The sequence below is a fragment of the Pelophylax lessonae genome, assembly GCF_965119305.1.
Source record: "Pelophylax lessonae genome assembly, chromosome: 5".
NCBI lineage: Eukaryota > Metazoa > Chordata > Amphibia > Anura > Ranidae > Pelophylax > Pelophylax lessonae.
In genome coordinates this window covers 452,279,109-452,295,800 of record NC_138772.1, presented here as the reverse complement: position 1 = coordinate 452,295,800, position 16,692 = coordinate 452,279,109, and the positions used below count along the sequence as shown (strand labels likewise).

The window sequence follows — 16,692 nt, the reverse complement described above, 5'->3', positions numbered from 1 at the left end:
GCCTGTGGCAGACCTTGCCAATTTGGTGAGGGGCATGGGCAGACAGAAGATGCATCAGCACAAGGCGCAAATCCTACTGACCATGAGTTATGTTCCTTGTGCTGTTTTTGTGGTTTTTATTTTGGTTGCAGTGAGGCTTTATTAAAGTAGTGTACATTTTAGCTACAGAAGATTTCAGTATCACTTTGATCTCCTGCAGACAACTACATAGACCAGCTGAAGATTATGTGATCAAAATCATTAACAAATCATGGTGACCAAAGGAAAGTTTGTATCCAGCAGGAAACTTTCTTGCTGCCTGATACATTTTAGCAACCTTTCAATGCTCACAGCAGTTTTAGCAAACAAGAACTGTTCTGAAAAATACAGTATATAAAGTTTGAAAAAAAAAATTATATTTATAAAACATCTATAAATACCATTATTAAAGGATAAGCTCGCCTTTTGGAAAAAATAAAAATAAATGCACATAATTTTGCAGTTAAAAAAAACTTGCATTTTTTTTCCCCACTGCAGCCCGTAAAGAATTGAACCCACAATTAGCAGATCTTGGGTGCAATGGCAAGCTCCTGCAGACTCTCAGTGTAAATGTCTGCTTATACCTCCCATACAGGCAGACAGTTACTGAAGTGCAGGAAGAATCAATAAACTACGAGATCACTCACCAGCGACCTCGCAGTTCATTGAGAAGCGAACTCGCAGTTCATTGAGAACTAAAAGCCATCTGCCATGGTGGAAGGCGAGACTTGTAGTTCACTCATTTACAGAACTGTTTTCAAATTGTGACAGCAGTTATAGGGAGAGGATCCCCTTTCTGCTGTCACAATGAGGGATTGAGGGGTGTGTAGACTGCAGCTTTAGTAACATGTTACATATAACACTCAGATGTAACATGTAACATGTGACTAAAGGTGAACGTGTCCTTTAAAGCGGAGTTCCACCCTGGGAAAGTTTTTTTTTATAAAAATACCCCCGGGACAGTCAGGGCTAGTGCATTCCACAATGGCTAGCCTCTGATCTGTCCCGGGTTGCACTTACCTTTTAGAAGAAATACTTACCTTGAAAATGTATTGTCCAGCGCTGCCATCTCAGGTGTGGGCAGCTTGAAGCCAGCGCGATCCTCTTCTGTGTCCTCTTCCGTCTTCTTCGGTCCCACGATGCACTGCACCGGCCCCGCCGTCACTTCCGGTGCCGCAGCGTCATCCCTGCACAGCTTCTGGCGGCTGCACCGGAACTGACATCGGGGCCGGTGCAGGCGCATTGATTCCTGGGAGCAATGACGTTCAGCTCCCAGGAATCATTGCAAGCCAGGAAGTGACGACTCGCCGTGGCCGCCGAGGGGAGAAAGAGGAAGTAAGGTAAGTATATTTTCTTATAAACGAGGTAAGTAAAAAAAAAAAAAAATTGCAATTATCCATTTGTTTTTCAGGTGACCCGGAGCAAGAAGATGGAGGTAAGTATAAATTTAGGGTGGAACTCCGCTTTAAACTCAGAGCACAGTAATATAAAATTCCCTATATCTTGAAAATAAAAATAAACACACTTAACAACAATATAAAATGGACATATGCATCACAACCCACACATAGCTGTTGTCCCTGTACTCAGAGTAAATAGGAGAAAATAATTTAGTGAGCATATTTCGAATAACATTAGTCATACAAAGAAGTTATCCAATAAAAAACTAAAATAGCATTTGTTTCACATTTTAAATGAAGGAGCCACATGTGCTAAAAAAAGAATGAAAAGATGAAAATAATTTTGATATGCAAAGCATCTAAAAGCTATCGTTATTCGTTAAGCAAAAGAGTGATTACCTAAACTTTAAAATCTGATCTGGTCACAAAGGCTTTGACAAAGAGCATATGTTTTACATCTGAGGAGAACTCTTATTGAGGCTGATTTACAAAACAATTTGAGAATCTTCATACAATAAATTGTGTCAAGATTAATTTCAAATATTAAATCTTATGAAATTCAGGCTTCTGTTGATTTATTTTTTTCTGCACATTGTAGGATATATAGAAATGGAATTGTTTTTTACATGATAGGATAGCTGAAATGAGTTTTCACAAATATATTGTATGAAGATTCCTTCTTCTTAACTTCTTTAGTAAATTAGTCTCACTTTCTAGTGTTAGGGTAAAGGCTAATGCCAAACTGAATGATGTAGTGGTGATCATGATAATAGAACCACATCCAGGGTATGAGAAGGATAATGACACGAGATAGGAGAAGGCTAAGGCTGGGTTCACACATATAGGAATTGGATGTGGGTTTCCCCTCATCCAATTCGCATGACAGGAGAGTGTGCCTGGCTCTCAACGGAGTCACGCATCTCCGTGGTGGCTGCGAAGCGGATTGTACAGGGGTCCTGTGCATCTTTGGCTCCATTTCAGGTCCAAATTCATGCAGAAATATGGGCCTGATTCATCCCTGAAATGGTGAACAGGGACGCCAAAGACCCCTGCTGTGAGCTGCATCCATATTAGGTGTGAACCCAACCTAAAAGGCACATCTTGATTCTCCCTTTTAGATTATATTACCAGTGGCATTGACTATACATATCTTGCCTTCTTTAGACCTTTATTGTCCTGTCTGCTGCACATTACCATCTTTGTCAAACCATTGTTTAGCCAGAAAGCCTCAGTTGTGAACACTTCTGACTTATCATGCCTTTGTTACTAGTTTTTGACTTCTCTGATTGCTAGCCTAAGTACTTACTTGCCTCCATGATGTCTAACAAAAGTGACCCTAATGATTGCTGAAAAGCTTAATGGTTTTCATTGTCTATGTTTGGGGATGTGCACCTGCACCCGCATGGCTGTCACATTGGGAGCAGTTGCTGCATCCCAGCTGACTTGAATAGGACTGCCTACAAGGGGGTGCATGGAACACCTGGGCATCCCATGCAGGCAAAACACAGAACAGCCCTCACACTGGTTTATGCTGTAGTACACCCATGTGAATGAGGTCTAAATATTTCTATAGATCTATCAATTTAAACAGTCTCCAATTAGTGACCAAATTCTTCCAATGAAGGAGAAGGGAGAATATGTGACAACATGGCACGGCACGTACTGTAGCTGCACCCATGTATCTTAGCAGTTACCAGTCAGCCTGTAAGGAAGAAGCACAGCCAGGTGGGTCAGGCCACTCTGATAAGCTAAGTTGTGCAGCCAGCAAGTTTTTTTTTTTTTGTTCACTGGAGGTCAATCTCAGGACACACAAACACATGAATCATAATTACTCTCACTTGTAGCTTAAGTCAATATAAATATACAATTAATAGCTGTCAAGAATAACTAAAACACAGAAATGTGCCATGAAGAAAGAAAATGCAAATCATTTTATATGCTTTAGGTAAGGCAGGAGGGGTGAGCAGAAGGGTGACCTCATCAGTGTGTTGCTGTTTCTTTAATGTCCAATTAACAGACTAGTGTGAGCAGTGACTAAGTTGTATTGTTTAAATCCCAACTTCAACCAAATTCTTTTTTTTTTGTTTTCAGTGAAATATTGAAGGGGTAAAACATCTCTGAACTTTTTGTTGTTGCCTGTGGAGATTTGGGAAATGTATCCTGATTTCCTCCCTACTTGAATGTTTGTACAAAAATTGTTTATCAGAACATTCTTTCCTTCCACCTTTGGGTCAACTAATTTATTCAAAAGCCCCTAATATTATGTTCAAACCTGTTATTTGAATGGATTCCCAGATGTATCAAACAGGTTTCATTACGATTGACAGGTAAAATGTATTTTACTCCAGAAAAAAAATTCCATCCTTCTACTGCAAATTTTCTTACTACTAAAGTCAGAAACAAATTTCAATTTGTCCCCACCAATAGAAAATCGCACAAACCTTCCAAAAATGAGTTCTACAGGTTTATTGTCAGCTTTAACCACTTAAGCCCCAGAAGATTTTACCCCCTTCCTGACCAGGGGGTTTTTCGCGATTTTTTACTGCGTGACTTTAACGGACAATTGCGCGGTCGTGCAACGCTGTACCTAAACGAATTTCACGTCCTTTTTTTCCCACAAACAGAGCTTTCTTTTGGTGGTATTTGATCACCTGTGCGATTTTTTGATCATGCGCTATAAACAAAAAAAGAGAGTAAATTTTGCAAAAATAACAATATTTTTCACTTTTTTTTATATGAAATTCCCCCCAAAAAAATGTAAAAATCAAAATTTTTTAACATTTTTTTTATGCTACATATGTTTGGTAAAAAAAAATCGCAAAAGGCGTATTTTGATTGGTTTGCGCAAAAGTTATTGCGTTTACTAACAAAGGGAAAGATTTTTGTCATTTTTGGTGTTTTTTTTAATGAGTAATGGCGGCGATCTACGATTATTTTTGCGGTACTGCGACATTGCGGCGGACAGATCGGACCCTTGACTGACATTTTTGACACTTTTGGGGGTACCAGTGACATTACTGCAGTAATCAGTGCTATACATATGCACTGTAAGGCTTCTTTCACACGGTCCGCCTCCGCAGGCGGATCCGTGTTGCTCAGCGGGGATCGCGGATCGATCGGGCGGATGACAGCTCCGTCTCCGCTTGCAGAGCGGAGAGGGAGGTGTCTCAGCACCCGCTGCCCTCTATGGGGGATCGGAGGAGAGCGGACCGCTTGTCCGCTCTCATCAGATCCGCTCCGCTCCGATTACTGAACGGATGGAAAAATAGGGTTTCCATCCGTCCAGATTTCAGCACAGGATCGGATGCGGAGGTGACCTCCGCTGACACCCGCTGCCCCATAGAGCTGCATGGAGGATCCGATCAGATCCGCCTAAAAAACTGACAGGCGGATCTGATCGGACCACCCGTGTGAAAGAGCCCTTACTGTAAAAATGACACTGGCAGGGAAGGGGTTAACTGTATTGGACAGGGAGGGGTTAAGTGTGTCCTAGGGGCTTGATTCTAACTGTAGTGGGACATGGCTACTAGTGTAAAAACAGAGATCAACGGTTCTACATAGTAGAACCCTCTGATCTCCATTTTTACACAGGGGAGAATGACAGGCGGCTTGTTAGTAGTGTGACCGGCGGACATCGGGTCTGCCGGTCACACGCCCGCACTCCTCCCTGAACGAGCCGAGGCGGCTCGCCCGCTTTTGGCTTAAAACCCAGTGACAGGCGAGCGACGTAGATCTACGTCACTCTGCCTGGCCGGGGCTGACTGCCGCAGTAAATATACTGTGCGCAGTTGGCAACCGGTTAAAGTGATTCTAGAGGCTGAAGGTTTTTACCATTATGCGTTCCATGCAAGAAGGTAAAAGGCCTTCAGCGTGCAGCTCCCCCCTCAGCACCCCCCTAATACTCACCTGAACCCAATCCAGAGATGTGCACAAGAGCAGAAGTTCTCCTGGGTCTCTCCCTCCTCCTTGGCTAAAATATCAATCAAAGCCAGTGAGGAGGTAGCGGAGGTGGGACTGAGGCGCTCCCTGTGTGTCTCATAAACACACAGAGGCGGCTCAGCAGTGAGAGCGCACATGTGCCCCAAGAGCAAGAATTTTGCTATGGGGGCACTCAGCAAGGGGGAGGGGCCAGGAGTGCCCACAGGGGATCTGAGAAGAGGAGAATCAGGGCTGCTCTGTGCAACACCATTGCACAAAGCAAAAACCTCAAGGGAACTGACCTCAAAGAAAATGCATTTAAAAAATGCACATTAAATACATGTCACTGTGCTTGCAAGATTGCACAGTAAACATGCAGTTTCTGATGTGAATGGCCCTTAAGGAAATGTAGGCATGTTCTACTTTTTTTGTTTAAGGCACTGGTGTAAACTTCTCCTATTGAATTGCATTGATTTTACAATATACTGTATATGGCCTGGTATGTGTCGATCAATGCATGCCAACACATCTGGTGTGAACAGCACATAAGTCAAATTCTAGCTTAAAAAGTTATTTGCAAGGTGAAGTCACAGCCTTTGCATCTTATTCCCACAGCTTAAATGGAAACCTGTCCACACCCCAAATCATTTACCTGTTTAGGAACCATTAAAGCTTTAACCTTTTTTGAGTGATAGGACAGAAATATAATTTAATGCCAAAATTACATCTATCTCAGTGATATGCTGCAGTGTCCCTGATATCACAATAAATATTAAATGACCTGAATAATTAAAAATATTTATATTTTTTGCAATGGGTTTGTTCTTAAAGCATTGTTCCAGTCGCAATTTTAAATTTTTTTTAAAAAAAGAACTGGGATGTTCTTATCACTAAGGTTTTAAAAAGCAAACTAGATGCAAAGTCGCTGTAGTAATATAGTATTATTTTTTATAAAAACTAACCTTTATAATCCTTAGGCTATGCACTCCCATCTTAACTGTGGGTGTGTGAAGCCCACTAGTAGAGTCTTCTGGGATAAGGTGCCGCTGATTACCCAGCATGCACCTCCCAATCTCACACATGCGCATAAAACCCGAGGCATGGTGCACAATTGTATCTGGTTACTATCACAATGGTGGCGTCGGAGGAAGCTCCTGCCCTGTTGTTGACTCCTGGGAATGATGATACACATCTCCCAGGAGCCAGGGTGCCACAGAATAGGACGTGCCTCACCGCGGTGTCCTGTACAGGAAGAAAAAAGAATACGCCCTGAAAAGAAGCTAAAAAAAGCCAGTGTTGTTCTAACTTGCTGGATTGAAACTGAAGAGGATGATGCAAAGAAAAAAATTTGGGTGGAACTCAACTTTAAGTTGAATTTGTTTGTTAGAACAGGTAAATTTTTTAAGTGTAGCTCCAGCCAAAATATTTTTTACGTTTTTTGGATAGCATAGGGAAGGGTTAACACCCCTGTAATGTTTGATTTGCTGTCTGTGCCCCTGTTCATAATATTTCCCCTCACTTTCAGTCCCTATGATAATTGGATTTTGAAATTTTTGGGTTGTTATGGAACCAAGGATTGGTGATAAAACTTCAGTGGAGACACCTTTGTTCCATGATAACTCTTACAGGAGTAAATTTCCCTTCCTAGGTGTTGATTTCCTCTCATTTCGTTTGTCTCCATCCGTTTGTAAGTAGGAATTGTTTGTAAGTCGGATGTTTGTAACCCAGGGACTGCCTGTAGTACAAATCAATCCTTATCTGCAGGAAATAATTGAACAATGGCTTTGCACACCAGTTGAAAACGCTCATGTAATAATAATGTGTGATATAATGGAAATTCTATAGAAAATTTCCTCTTTGGTTTGATAGTACGATGATCTTTAAGCTCAATATTTACCTTTCCTACTAATCATACCTTCCAACTTTCTGAAATGATAAAGAGGGAAATATTTTAGCACACAATATATAAGCAAAGGGCATATCCATGCCACAACCTCAGTTTTATGAACCACAAAGATCTAAAATCCAGAAAATAATTGGTTAAACCACACAAGTGCTTTTTTACCTCTCTTTTCCCTGAATATTAGCTTTTAAAATAACAAATGTAGTACTATAGATTTTAGATAAACAGTTTAGTGCAGCAGAACGCTTTTAGTAGTAAACTTTACTGGTAGAGGTGCAGAGGTTGCCTGCTCTCATACGGATAGGATGTAGGGTATTGCCCATGTCCTGAAATTGCTACTCTTATATACTCCACCTACCTCTAGCCATGAGCAACATTTATCCTCAAGAGTGACTACTAAGACACCATACTGGCCCACTCACCCTTGGGGACTGTCTAGGACCAACAATGGATCATTGTGGCGCCCACGTTTCTTGTTAACTGCCAGCCATCTCTATAATACTCTTCTTCTCAGTGAACCGTGTCTTGTATGAGATCAGACATCTCCTTTTCGGTTGATACCGATTTTAATTGACAGTCGAGTCACCCCTACAAAGAGGACTCCCTTGGGTAAACATTGTGCATTGAACTCTGGTTGACCCCTGAAGAAGGGTTTCTACAACCCGAAACGCGTAGGGTCTTGTCCAGTTCTTTCTATCAATGACACCCAAGAGTCTTCTGTATGGAAACTGGTCTGTCTTTACTTGCAGGTTTTTAAAGTTCTCCTATGTCTAGCTTTGTGCTGGTCATATTTATGTTTGTGCAATTATTCTTTGTTTATGTAATAAAATTCTGATTTTATATACACATTTCTGCACCTTTTTTCAGTGTCTTAGTGGCATACAAAGTCCCATAATCTTTGGGGGTACTTCCTTTGTATCTTACTAGTAAACTAGTACATTTTGTATAGCGACATACACATGATCAGACCGACCAAAAAGAGAGACAACTGAGGTAACATGAGGAACAGAGGGATTTGGTCTCAAAAGAGGGGCAGTCCCTCCAAAAAAGGAACAGTTGGGAGCTATGCTACTACCTCTGAAAAGAAAGAAAAAAGCATAATTATGACTTGCTAAAACCTTGTTAAAACCCATAACAGATCTTGTCACCCATCTGGAAAGCATTCCAAGGTAGATCACTTTTCAGAGGGTGGGTTATAGTTGGTGTGGGGGCAATATGCAGTGCAGTACTGACCCACCAACAAGGGGAATAAGGGCTCATTCACATAGGCACCCCCACAGTTGCAATAGGTGACTGACCCGACATTAACAAAGTAGTACTGTTGGGTCGTTACTCTTCTAGCCCCCTTCCAATGTGAGAACACATTCTGGTCTATGTAGTATACTTTACACTCCTCTGTTTGCACAAACCGTGGGCTTCTTTCCCATAACCTTAGAAGTCCTATCATCCCCACACTTTCCCTTCAAACCCCTCTATCCACTAATCTCACAGATATAAGGCTACATGTCCCCCTTTAGATGATGGCGACTTGGATATTGTCACAATATATGATATCTCGACCTATACAAGAGGTATACCAATTCACTTGTAGAAAAAAATGTTAGATAATATATGTATCATTGTATGTGCTCTCCTGTTTGTTCTATATGATCAAAGATACAGACAGTCATCCCATCCGAAGACTGGCAATAGTGACGTAAACAAGCTTTATGATCTTCGAGGTTAGATGTTTTTTTTTTTTTTCTCATAATGAATATGGTGTCTATTGGAAGGAATGTACCATACTGTACATGATTACGTTGTTACTTCTATGTAATCTACTGTCAGTTCACACTATGGTGATCCGACTTCGGGGGCGACCTGTGAAGTCACCGTGCACCGCGACTTTGGCGCGACTTGCACGGACTTCACATAATGGAAGTCAATGCAAGTCGCACCGACTTGTGTCAAAGTAGTACAGGAACCTTTTTCTAAGTCGGAGCGACTTGAGTCGCTCCTTTAGAACGTTTCCCGTAGCACAGAATGGACCGCGACTTGTCAGGCAACCAAGTCGCCTGACAAGTCGCGGTAGTGTGAACCGGGACTTAAACTTCTTGTTTTTATTGAAAATAAATAACAACATATATTATAACAAATAATACACATTTAAGAATACCATTGTGTTGGTATAGGAATGGTACAGAGCATGGGGTAAAAAAGATTGGCTGTACATGGTCTCTTCAACAAAAATCTGTATAGTTGAGAAGGATACCACTAGATTTTACTGATCGAGGTATTCAAAAAACAGACTTATGGGCATAGACTTATTCTGAGAAAAATAAACTTGTTTCGGTCCTTTAATGATATAATAACATGGTTATCTAGCCACTGAGTGGCAATTTAGTAACCACTATAAAGACATTCCATGTTATGCTGACATAGTGACAGTTACCTGAGAGATGAGGTAACAGAGGTATGAGAGGAAGGGACTCAAGAGAAGGAAAAGGAAAGAAAAGACCGGAAAAGGGAGAAGGTAAGGAAAAGAGATTCTCGGGAATAAAGCGTAATGTACTGTAAAAAAAATTCTTGGAAAAGAAAGAAAGAAAAATCGGTAACTTAGCCACGGTTTTACTGCTCCTTGACAGCTCCATTCCCTCAGTTAAAACAGTGTCAGATGGGGTTACACACACACCTTTGCCAAATGCAACCTATTAAAGTAAATTGGGTGGTGCAACAAATGCCCACACAGTTGTAGTGCAATGATGCACGCTTTTTAGGGTGGAAACAGGTGGTGAGGAGGTGACATATCACTTTGCAGCCCTATCAACAACTTTCTCAAGAGCGGTGGCAAGGGCTTTAGTGTCTTAAGTGTAAAAAGGCCCTAATGTAAAAGGTAGAACCCTGTATGGCCAACGTTGCAGCTAAAGGGGACTGGTCAAGGGGCAATAAAATTGTGGCTCAACCATCTAATTTTACTACCCCCTGCCACCCGTGTGAAAAATCCTTATACACTTGTGTTTCAACGTTTCAGCCAATATAGGGCTGACTTACAAAAGACCTAATTTTTCCAGTAGCCAAGCAAACTTGTGTTCATAACACCAAGAAACCTAAAGGAAATATACAGAATTGTAGAAAATGTCCCCAAATCAGACTGCATGTTGAAATGCCTTTGCTAGTTAAGAGGAATGGGCATTTATTTTTTATATTTTATTTATATAATATAAATATTATAGCATATTTATATTGAATAATTTTGCACGCCCAATTTTTCAGTTTTTTATTTGTTAACAAAGTTTGAAATATCCAATAAATTTTGTTCCACTTCATGATTGTGTCCCACTTGTTGTTGATTCTTCACAAAAAATTACAGTTTTATATCTTTATGTTTGAAGCCTGGAATGTGGCAAAAGTTCGCAAAGTTCAAGGGGGCTGAATACTTTCGCAAGGCACTGTATAAATATATATATATATATATATATATATATATATATATATATATATATATATATATATATATATAGGCTATTTAACTTGTCAAATGATTTGCATTTCTGTCTATACAATCCTGAGATAAATACAGCTCTTCCACATAGCACAACCCTGTCTAACAGAGGTGGGCCCTGATATTTCTCTGCTGCAGTATCACTCTCACTCACAGATTCCTCCTCAGCTGCACCCTGTGAATGGACAGTGAAAGGAAAAGCAGTAGAGCTCACCTCTCTGCAGTGCAGCTCTGCAGTACAACTGACTGGCTCTATGGGCTGCTACTTCCCCCCAACTCTCCTGCTGTACAGTAGGATGCTAGAGGTGGATACCAATTCAAATTCAGTGCCGGTTCACATTTCTGCGAGGCTGGAATGCTGCGAATATACAGCGTGTTCCTGCATCGCATCTGCACCCCTGGCAGTTCACACTGCCATATGTGATACGCTGGGGGTGTCAATTAAAAGTTAACGACACCCCCAGATCAGATCGCATATCGCAGTGCGATCTGAAAGTTTGCACAGAATCGGATCGCACCGATTCATGCGATCCAATTCTGCTGTGGACCAAAAAAAGGGTCCTGTGTGAGTTGGGTGCGATTGCCGTGCGAATTCAGCCATACAAACTGTATGGCTAAGTTTGCACCGCACAGAGGTCGCATGTAATTTTAGGAGCAGTGCGCTCTGAATTACATGCGATCTCTGTCATCGCAGAAATGTGAACCGGCACTCATATTCTTATGTTGCTTGCATTTAAGTACCATGCTTCCTAACCTAGGATGACAACACTCACTCATAGTCCTATATTAGCAGCACTGTCACCCTAGGACAGGAAGTATGTTACTGTAGCCATCACATATAAAGACCCTGACAAAATATGCATTTTCATTATTTGGTTTAGTTACACCTATTAGACAGATATAAGGTCCTACTGTGATATTGCTCACTCACTGCACTGTATTAGCCATAGATGTGTGCAGCCTATGGCATTAGGGTGTGCACCCCAATGCTCAAACACACATGCCTTTCTCTGCAGCCTCAGCTGCACGGGGCAGTGAATGAATGGGAAGTGCTCTGTGCTGAGTGGCTTCCTGTTCATTCACATACTGAAGTATACTAAACACAGTTTACTATGCTTCAGTTATGAATAAACACAGTACGCGAGTGTGTTCATTTAGAAAAGGTAGTGGCTGGTAAATTATATATATATATATATATATATATATACTAGCCCTCACCTCCGCTCTCCATCCTAAAGCAACCCTCCCAGCAGCCGGGGGAGAGGAGAGAAGCCAGCAGCACTGCGGGGCAGGGGAGGGGGAAGCCAACATGGGGGGTGAAGCCCAGGCAGTAGGGGGAATTGGCACCTCACGTAGTGATTAGGGTGGGCCCAGGCACACCTGGCACACCCCCTCCACATGCCTATGATTAGCATAATTTTCCCCCTAGGACAAAAAGTGTGTTATGTTACTACTGCATTCTTTTTTTTTTTCTGTATTGTATTCTATGAAAAATAATAAAAATAATAAAAATAAATAAATAAATTCACGCAATGCGTTATGTTACTACTGCATTCTTTTTTTTTCTGTATTGTATTCTATGAAAACAAATAAAAAAAAAAAGAATGACAGAACACCTTCCTTATTCTGTAATGTGTGTGTGTATATTTGTGGAGGGGGTCTGTAGTCCTCAGAGAGAAGTCAAGCACAGTAGGTAATAATGTTTGAGATTTCAGTGCAGCATTATCAACTCACTACAGAAAGTTAGAAGCTGGATTAAAGGGATGTTTGCACTTATTGAACATATAATCCAAAGTACTTTTGATCATATATTTAAGAACACAAAAGAAAACAAATAACATAAGTTCATTGTTAGAGTTAACACACATTATAGGTTTTCAATATACATGTTCAGTATCCTATAATAGTTAAAAGAATGGCTGAATATCTGATCATGCTAAACAAAACGCAAATCTGAGTATGGCTAGAACTGCTTTTGTAGGCAAGCTGATTTTTGTTATTTCATCACAGAGATTGTATTATTACAAGAGGCAGTGACTCAGCTGACATGCTCTATCATAAATGAGAGACCTGCAGTATACATTATCTATCTAGTGATCTGTAGAGCTGTATTACAAGTGTAATTACATTTGGCTAGCATAAAGACATGTTATGAGCTCAGCCACTAAATAAGAAGAGGAATATTTCCTAACATTAACTTCTTTTGAAGCAAGTTGACTTTATTCTATATACTATCACATTGAAGTAGTTATAGCTACAACTGCATTCCGATTATTGAAAAACGAATTGTCCAGAAAGCCCCCCCGGCCCAAGCCCGCCAGAATTAGCATTAGTATGAACAGTTCTTTACTGTCCTAAAATCACAGATTCTAACAATACCTTATCTTACATACGATTATTTTTAAACCATTTTTTGTTCCATTAAACACATTAAATGTACTTAATGAGTTTACATTACTCTAGTAATAAAAGCAAACGAAAGTGTATTAGGATAAGGAAATAATTGTTCAACAATGCTCATTCTCAGCCATATGTTCTTACCTTCACAAATAGATTATTGATATCAATTTTCAGTTTCAGTGGCATTTCATCTTGGATAGCGTATTTCAATAATAATAACTTACCACTTCCAGTATATATAAGTTGCATATTCTCAAATTCCAGACAAGTGTAAGTTGGGTCTAAGACATCACTATAGTTAGCCATTTCCATGTCCATTACGGAAATATAATGTTTCATTGCCAGGTAGGACACCCAGAGACTTTAAGTAATACCCTCTACTCTGTTCCCTTAGCAATCTATGAAAGACATTTCTGCCAAATGAATTCTGTGCTGAAGGTGGAGTCTTGAAAATGCTTCTGCGTGCTACTTTCTACCTTTACCTCCTTTTTTATGGTACTTTGAGGCAATTCTTCTGATAGTCTTGGAATGCTCAGCGAATATTCTTATCATAATGTTGTTTGTCATTTTTTTTTTTTTTTTCTCTAAGCAGGCAAGCTTAAAGGATACCTTATAATGACACATCTATATTTCATCTAATAAAGGTGAACTTATCTTAAGTTTATCATTCACATTGGAAAGATCAACATGTTTACACAAAAGCTTTATAAGCTTTATAAGTATAACATATAATCCAGCTTTAGCATCCCTGGAATCCACACTGAAGCTCTAAAAGTGGGAAAAATATATTTATTTTTAAATTATTTAATATCTACCTGTTACGTTTTTGTGTGATGAAAGCAGACTTACTTTAACTTATAGTATACTTTTAGTGAGTACCCATTTATCTGAAAATCATTTTCTTATATAACTCTCTCATTTTTGGTTGCCTGCTGTATAACACACAAGTAATTAGCAAGGCAGGTCATGTCAGACGTATTTGATTGAATGTTTTGACTGTATTACCAATATTTCGGACCAGCGTGGTGCTGTGGACATAGCATATCTTGATTTCAGCAGGGCATTTGATACAGTTCCACATAATGATATAATACAAAAGTTGTACCAGCTAGGACCTAAGCCTTGGGTGGTTTAGTAGATATTCAGTTGGCTAAAGGATACCAGAGCGTGGTTGTAAATGGGGTTCACTCAGAACAGAGAGAAGTCACTAGTGGTGTACCACAAGGCTCTGTACTAGGTCCTATTCTTTTTAACCACTTTAACAACAGGTGCACACACTGCTCATGCCGACTAGGAAGGCGCCAAATAACTGTGGGTGCTCATCTTGGCTCACCACCCCAAAACTTGAAAATACCAACGAAAATGCCCGCACTCCAACAGATATAATGATGCTTCTTTATTGAACCAACGGACAGTCAATACAGGATACAGAAAGGTAATTTAACCACCAAAAAGGCTATTTAACCACTTGCCGACTGCCCGCCGCAGATATACTGTGTCAGGCTGGCTCGGCTGCGCGAACCGCCGTACCAGTACGTCAGTCACCCCCCGCTATCCCCACGATATTCTAATTACGTTCAGAACTGATCAGTCATCAGGTCCAGGCCAATGATTTTTGACGTGACCTGTTGATTGGTTCTGACCAATGGCAGAACGTCCTGTTCCCGTGTAATGTAAACACAAGCACAGGATATGATGTAATCTCCTCTCCTGGAGTCCTTTTGGTTCCAGCGTGAGAGGAGATAACATCTACCGTGAGAACACAAGCATTACACTGACACCAGTACACATAGGCACACATTTAAACCCCCTGATCACCCCCCCCAGTTAACCCTTTCACTCCCTATCACAGTGCACACTATATACCCACTTGCCAACCGCCCGCCGCAGTTTTACTGCGGCAGGTTGGCTCGGCTGCACAAAACGATAAAGCTCTACGTGCGTGGTGCTGGGGGGGGGCAAGCATGCGCTTCCAGTAGCCCCACTAGGCAGCGAGGATGCTAATGCACGTGGGCGGTGGCCGTGATTACCACCGGGGACAAGTGATCGCTCCCTGCTTAGAGAGCAGGATGGTCAGCTGTTGTAAACACAGCTGACCATTCTTCTCTCTGAAATGAACACAGAGCGCCTGTGATCCTGCTATTTAGGATCACAGGTCTCTATGATCCTTTCACAAGTCCCTCCACTATACAGTTAGTAAATACTCCCCTAGGCTCACATTTAACCCTTTGCAAGATTGTTTGGGACTTGGTGTCACCCTTAGTCGGAAAGGGGTACCATTTATACATGGATAACTTCTGTACAAGCGTGCCACTTTTTAGACACCTTTTTGATTTTGAAATTGACACATGTGGCACCATGCGACCTAATCGCCGGGCTTCCCCCAATGGCTTGTAGATTCCCGACATTAGACAGGGGGAGAGAGCCTGCTTGAAGTGTAATATATTGCTTGCAGTGAAGCAGAGGGACACGGAATGTTTTCGTTCTGTCCTCCATTCATGCAGATACGACAATCCAAATTGCAACAGTGACTGGTGTTGTTGAGAAGCCCCTCTGTGTACATGAATACAACATTAACATGGAAGGGGTGGACTTCAACGACCAGATGATGGCACCGTACTTATTTGCCCGTAAGGCCAGGCACTGGTACAAAAAAGTGTCTGTATACTTATTTCAATTGGCTCTGCTGAATGCTTTTGTGCCATACAAAGCATCAGGAAGAAGTGGATCCTTCCTAATATTCAAGTAAGAGATCATCACAGCCCTTCTGTATCCAGAAGGTGCCGTGGCCCACATTCACAATCCAGATGCTGTATGAGAGGCATTTTCTGGATGTCCTCCCTAAACCCCTACCCAAAGAACACCCCAAAGAAGATATTGTGTCTGTAGGAAACGCGGATTTAGAAGTGACAACCTTTATTTTTGTCCATTCTGTCCTGGCCAACCTGGTCTCTGCATCAGGGACTGTTTCCGTCGCTACCACACACTAGTAGATTATTAGTATAGGGTACAGCACGGCACAGTCTAGGGCACACTTTTTCACACAGGGTCTTGAAAGATGTTGGCTATCACATTTTGAGAGACCCTTTTTTTTTACAGTTACCAATAAAAGGGTAAAAAAAAGTTAAAAAAAAATTAAAAAAAGCCAAAAACAGTTGTTGTTTTATTGAGTTAATTTTCTGTTCTTACTCTACTTTTCAACTCTTTCTACTTTTACTGTACTTTATAATATAGTGTTATACTGTAATGTTTTATTGTTACTGTGTTTTATTGTTAAACATTGTTTGCTTTGCAGGTACGTCCATCAGCTTCAGCACTGATTTGTTTATTCTGACAGAAACAGCATTTGCTCTCACCATATACATAATCAATGATTGTAGCACTGTAGAAGGTGATTTCAACACTGCAGTAAAAAAAGGGACATTTATAGCGAAGCATAGGGGATGGGGTGAACACAGAGGGTAGATCTCCCCTATGCTTTGCCATATATTTTTTAACACTTTTCTTGGCAGAGATTTCTTCATTCACATTGATTGATTCGAATGGAGGCATTTGCTATGTTCTTTTTTTCC

At 40.8% G+C, this 16,692-nt stretch overlaps 1 protein-coding gene across 1 annotated transcript in view; it reads right to left on the bottom strand.

The window, feature by feature from the left end:
- Positions 1–16,692, bottom strand: part of HNF4G (hepatocyte nuclear factor 4 gamma) — a 182,116-nt gene that overhangs the window by 62,080 nt on the left and 103,344 nt on the right. Inside the window, exon 2 of the mRNA XM_082258435.1 lies at positions 7,234–7,262. Coding sequence (XP_082114561.1) covers positions 7,234–7,249 — 16 coding nt within the window. The 5' untranslated portion in view covers positions 7,250–7,262. The remainder of the gene's footprint in view (positions 1–7,233; positions 7,263–16,692) is intronic.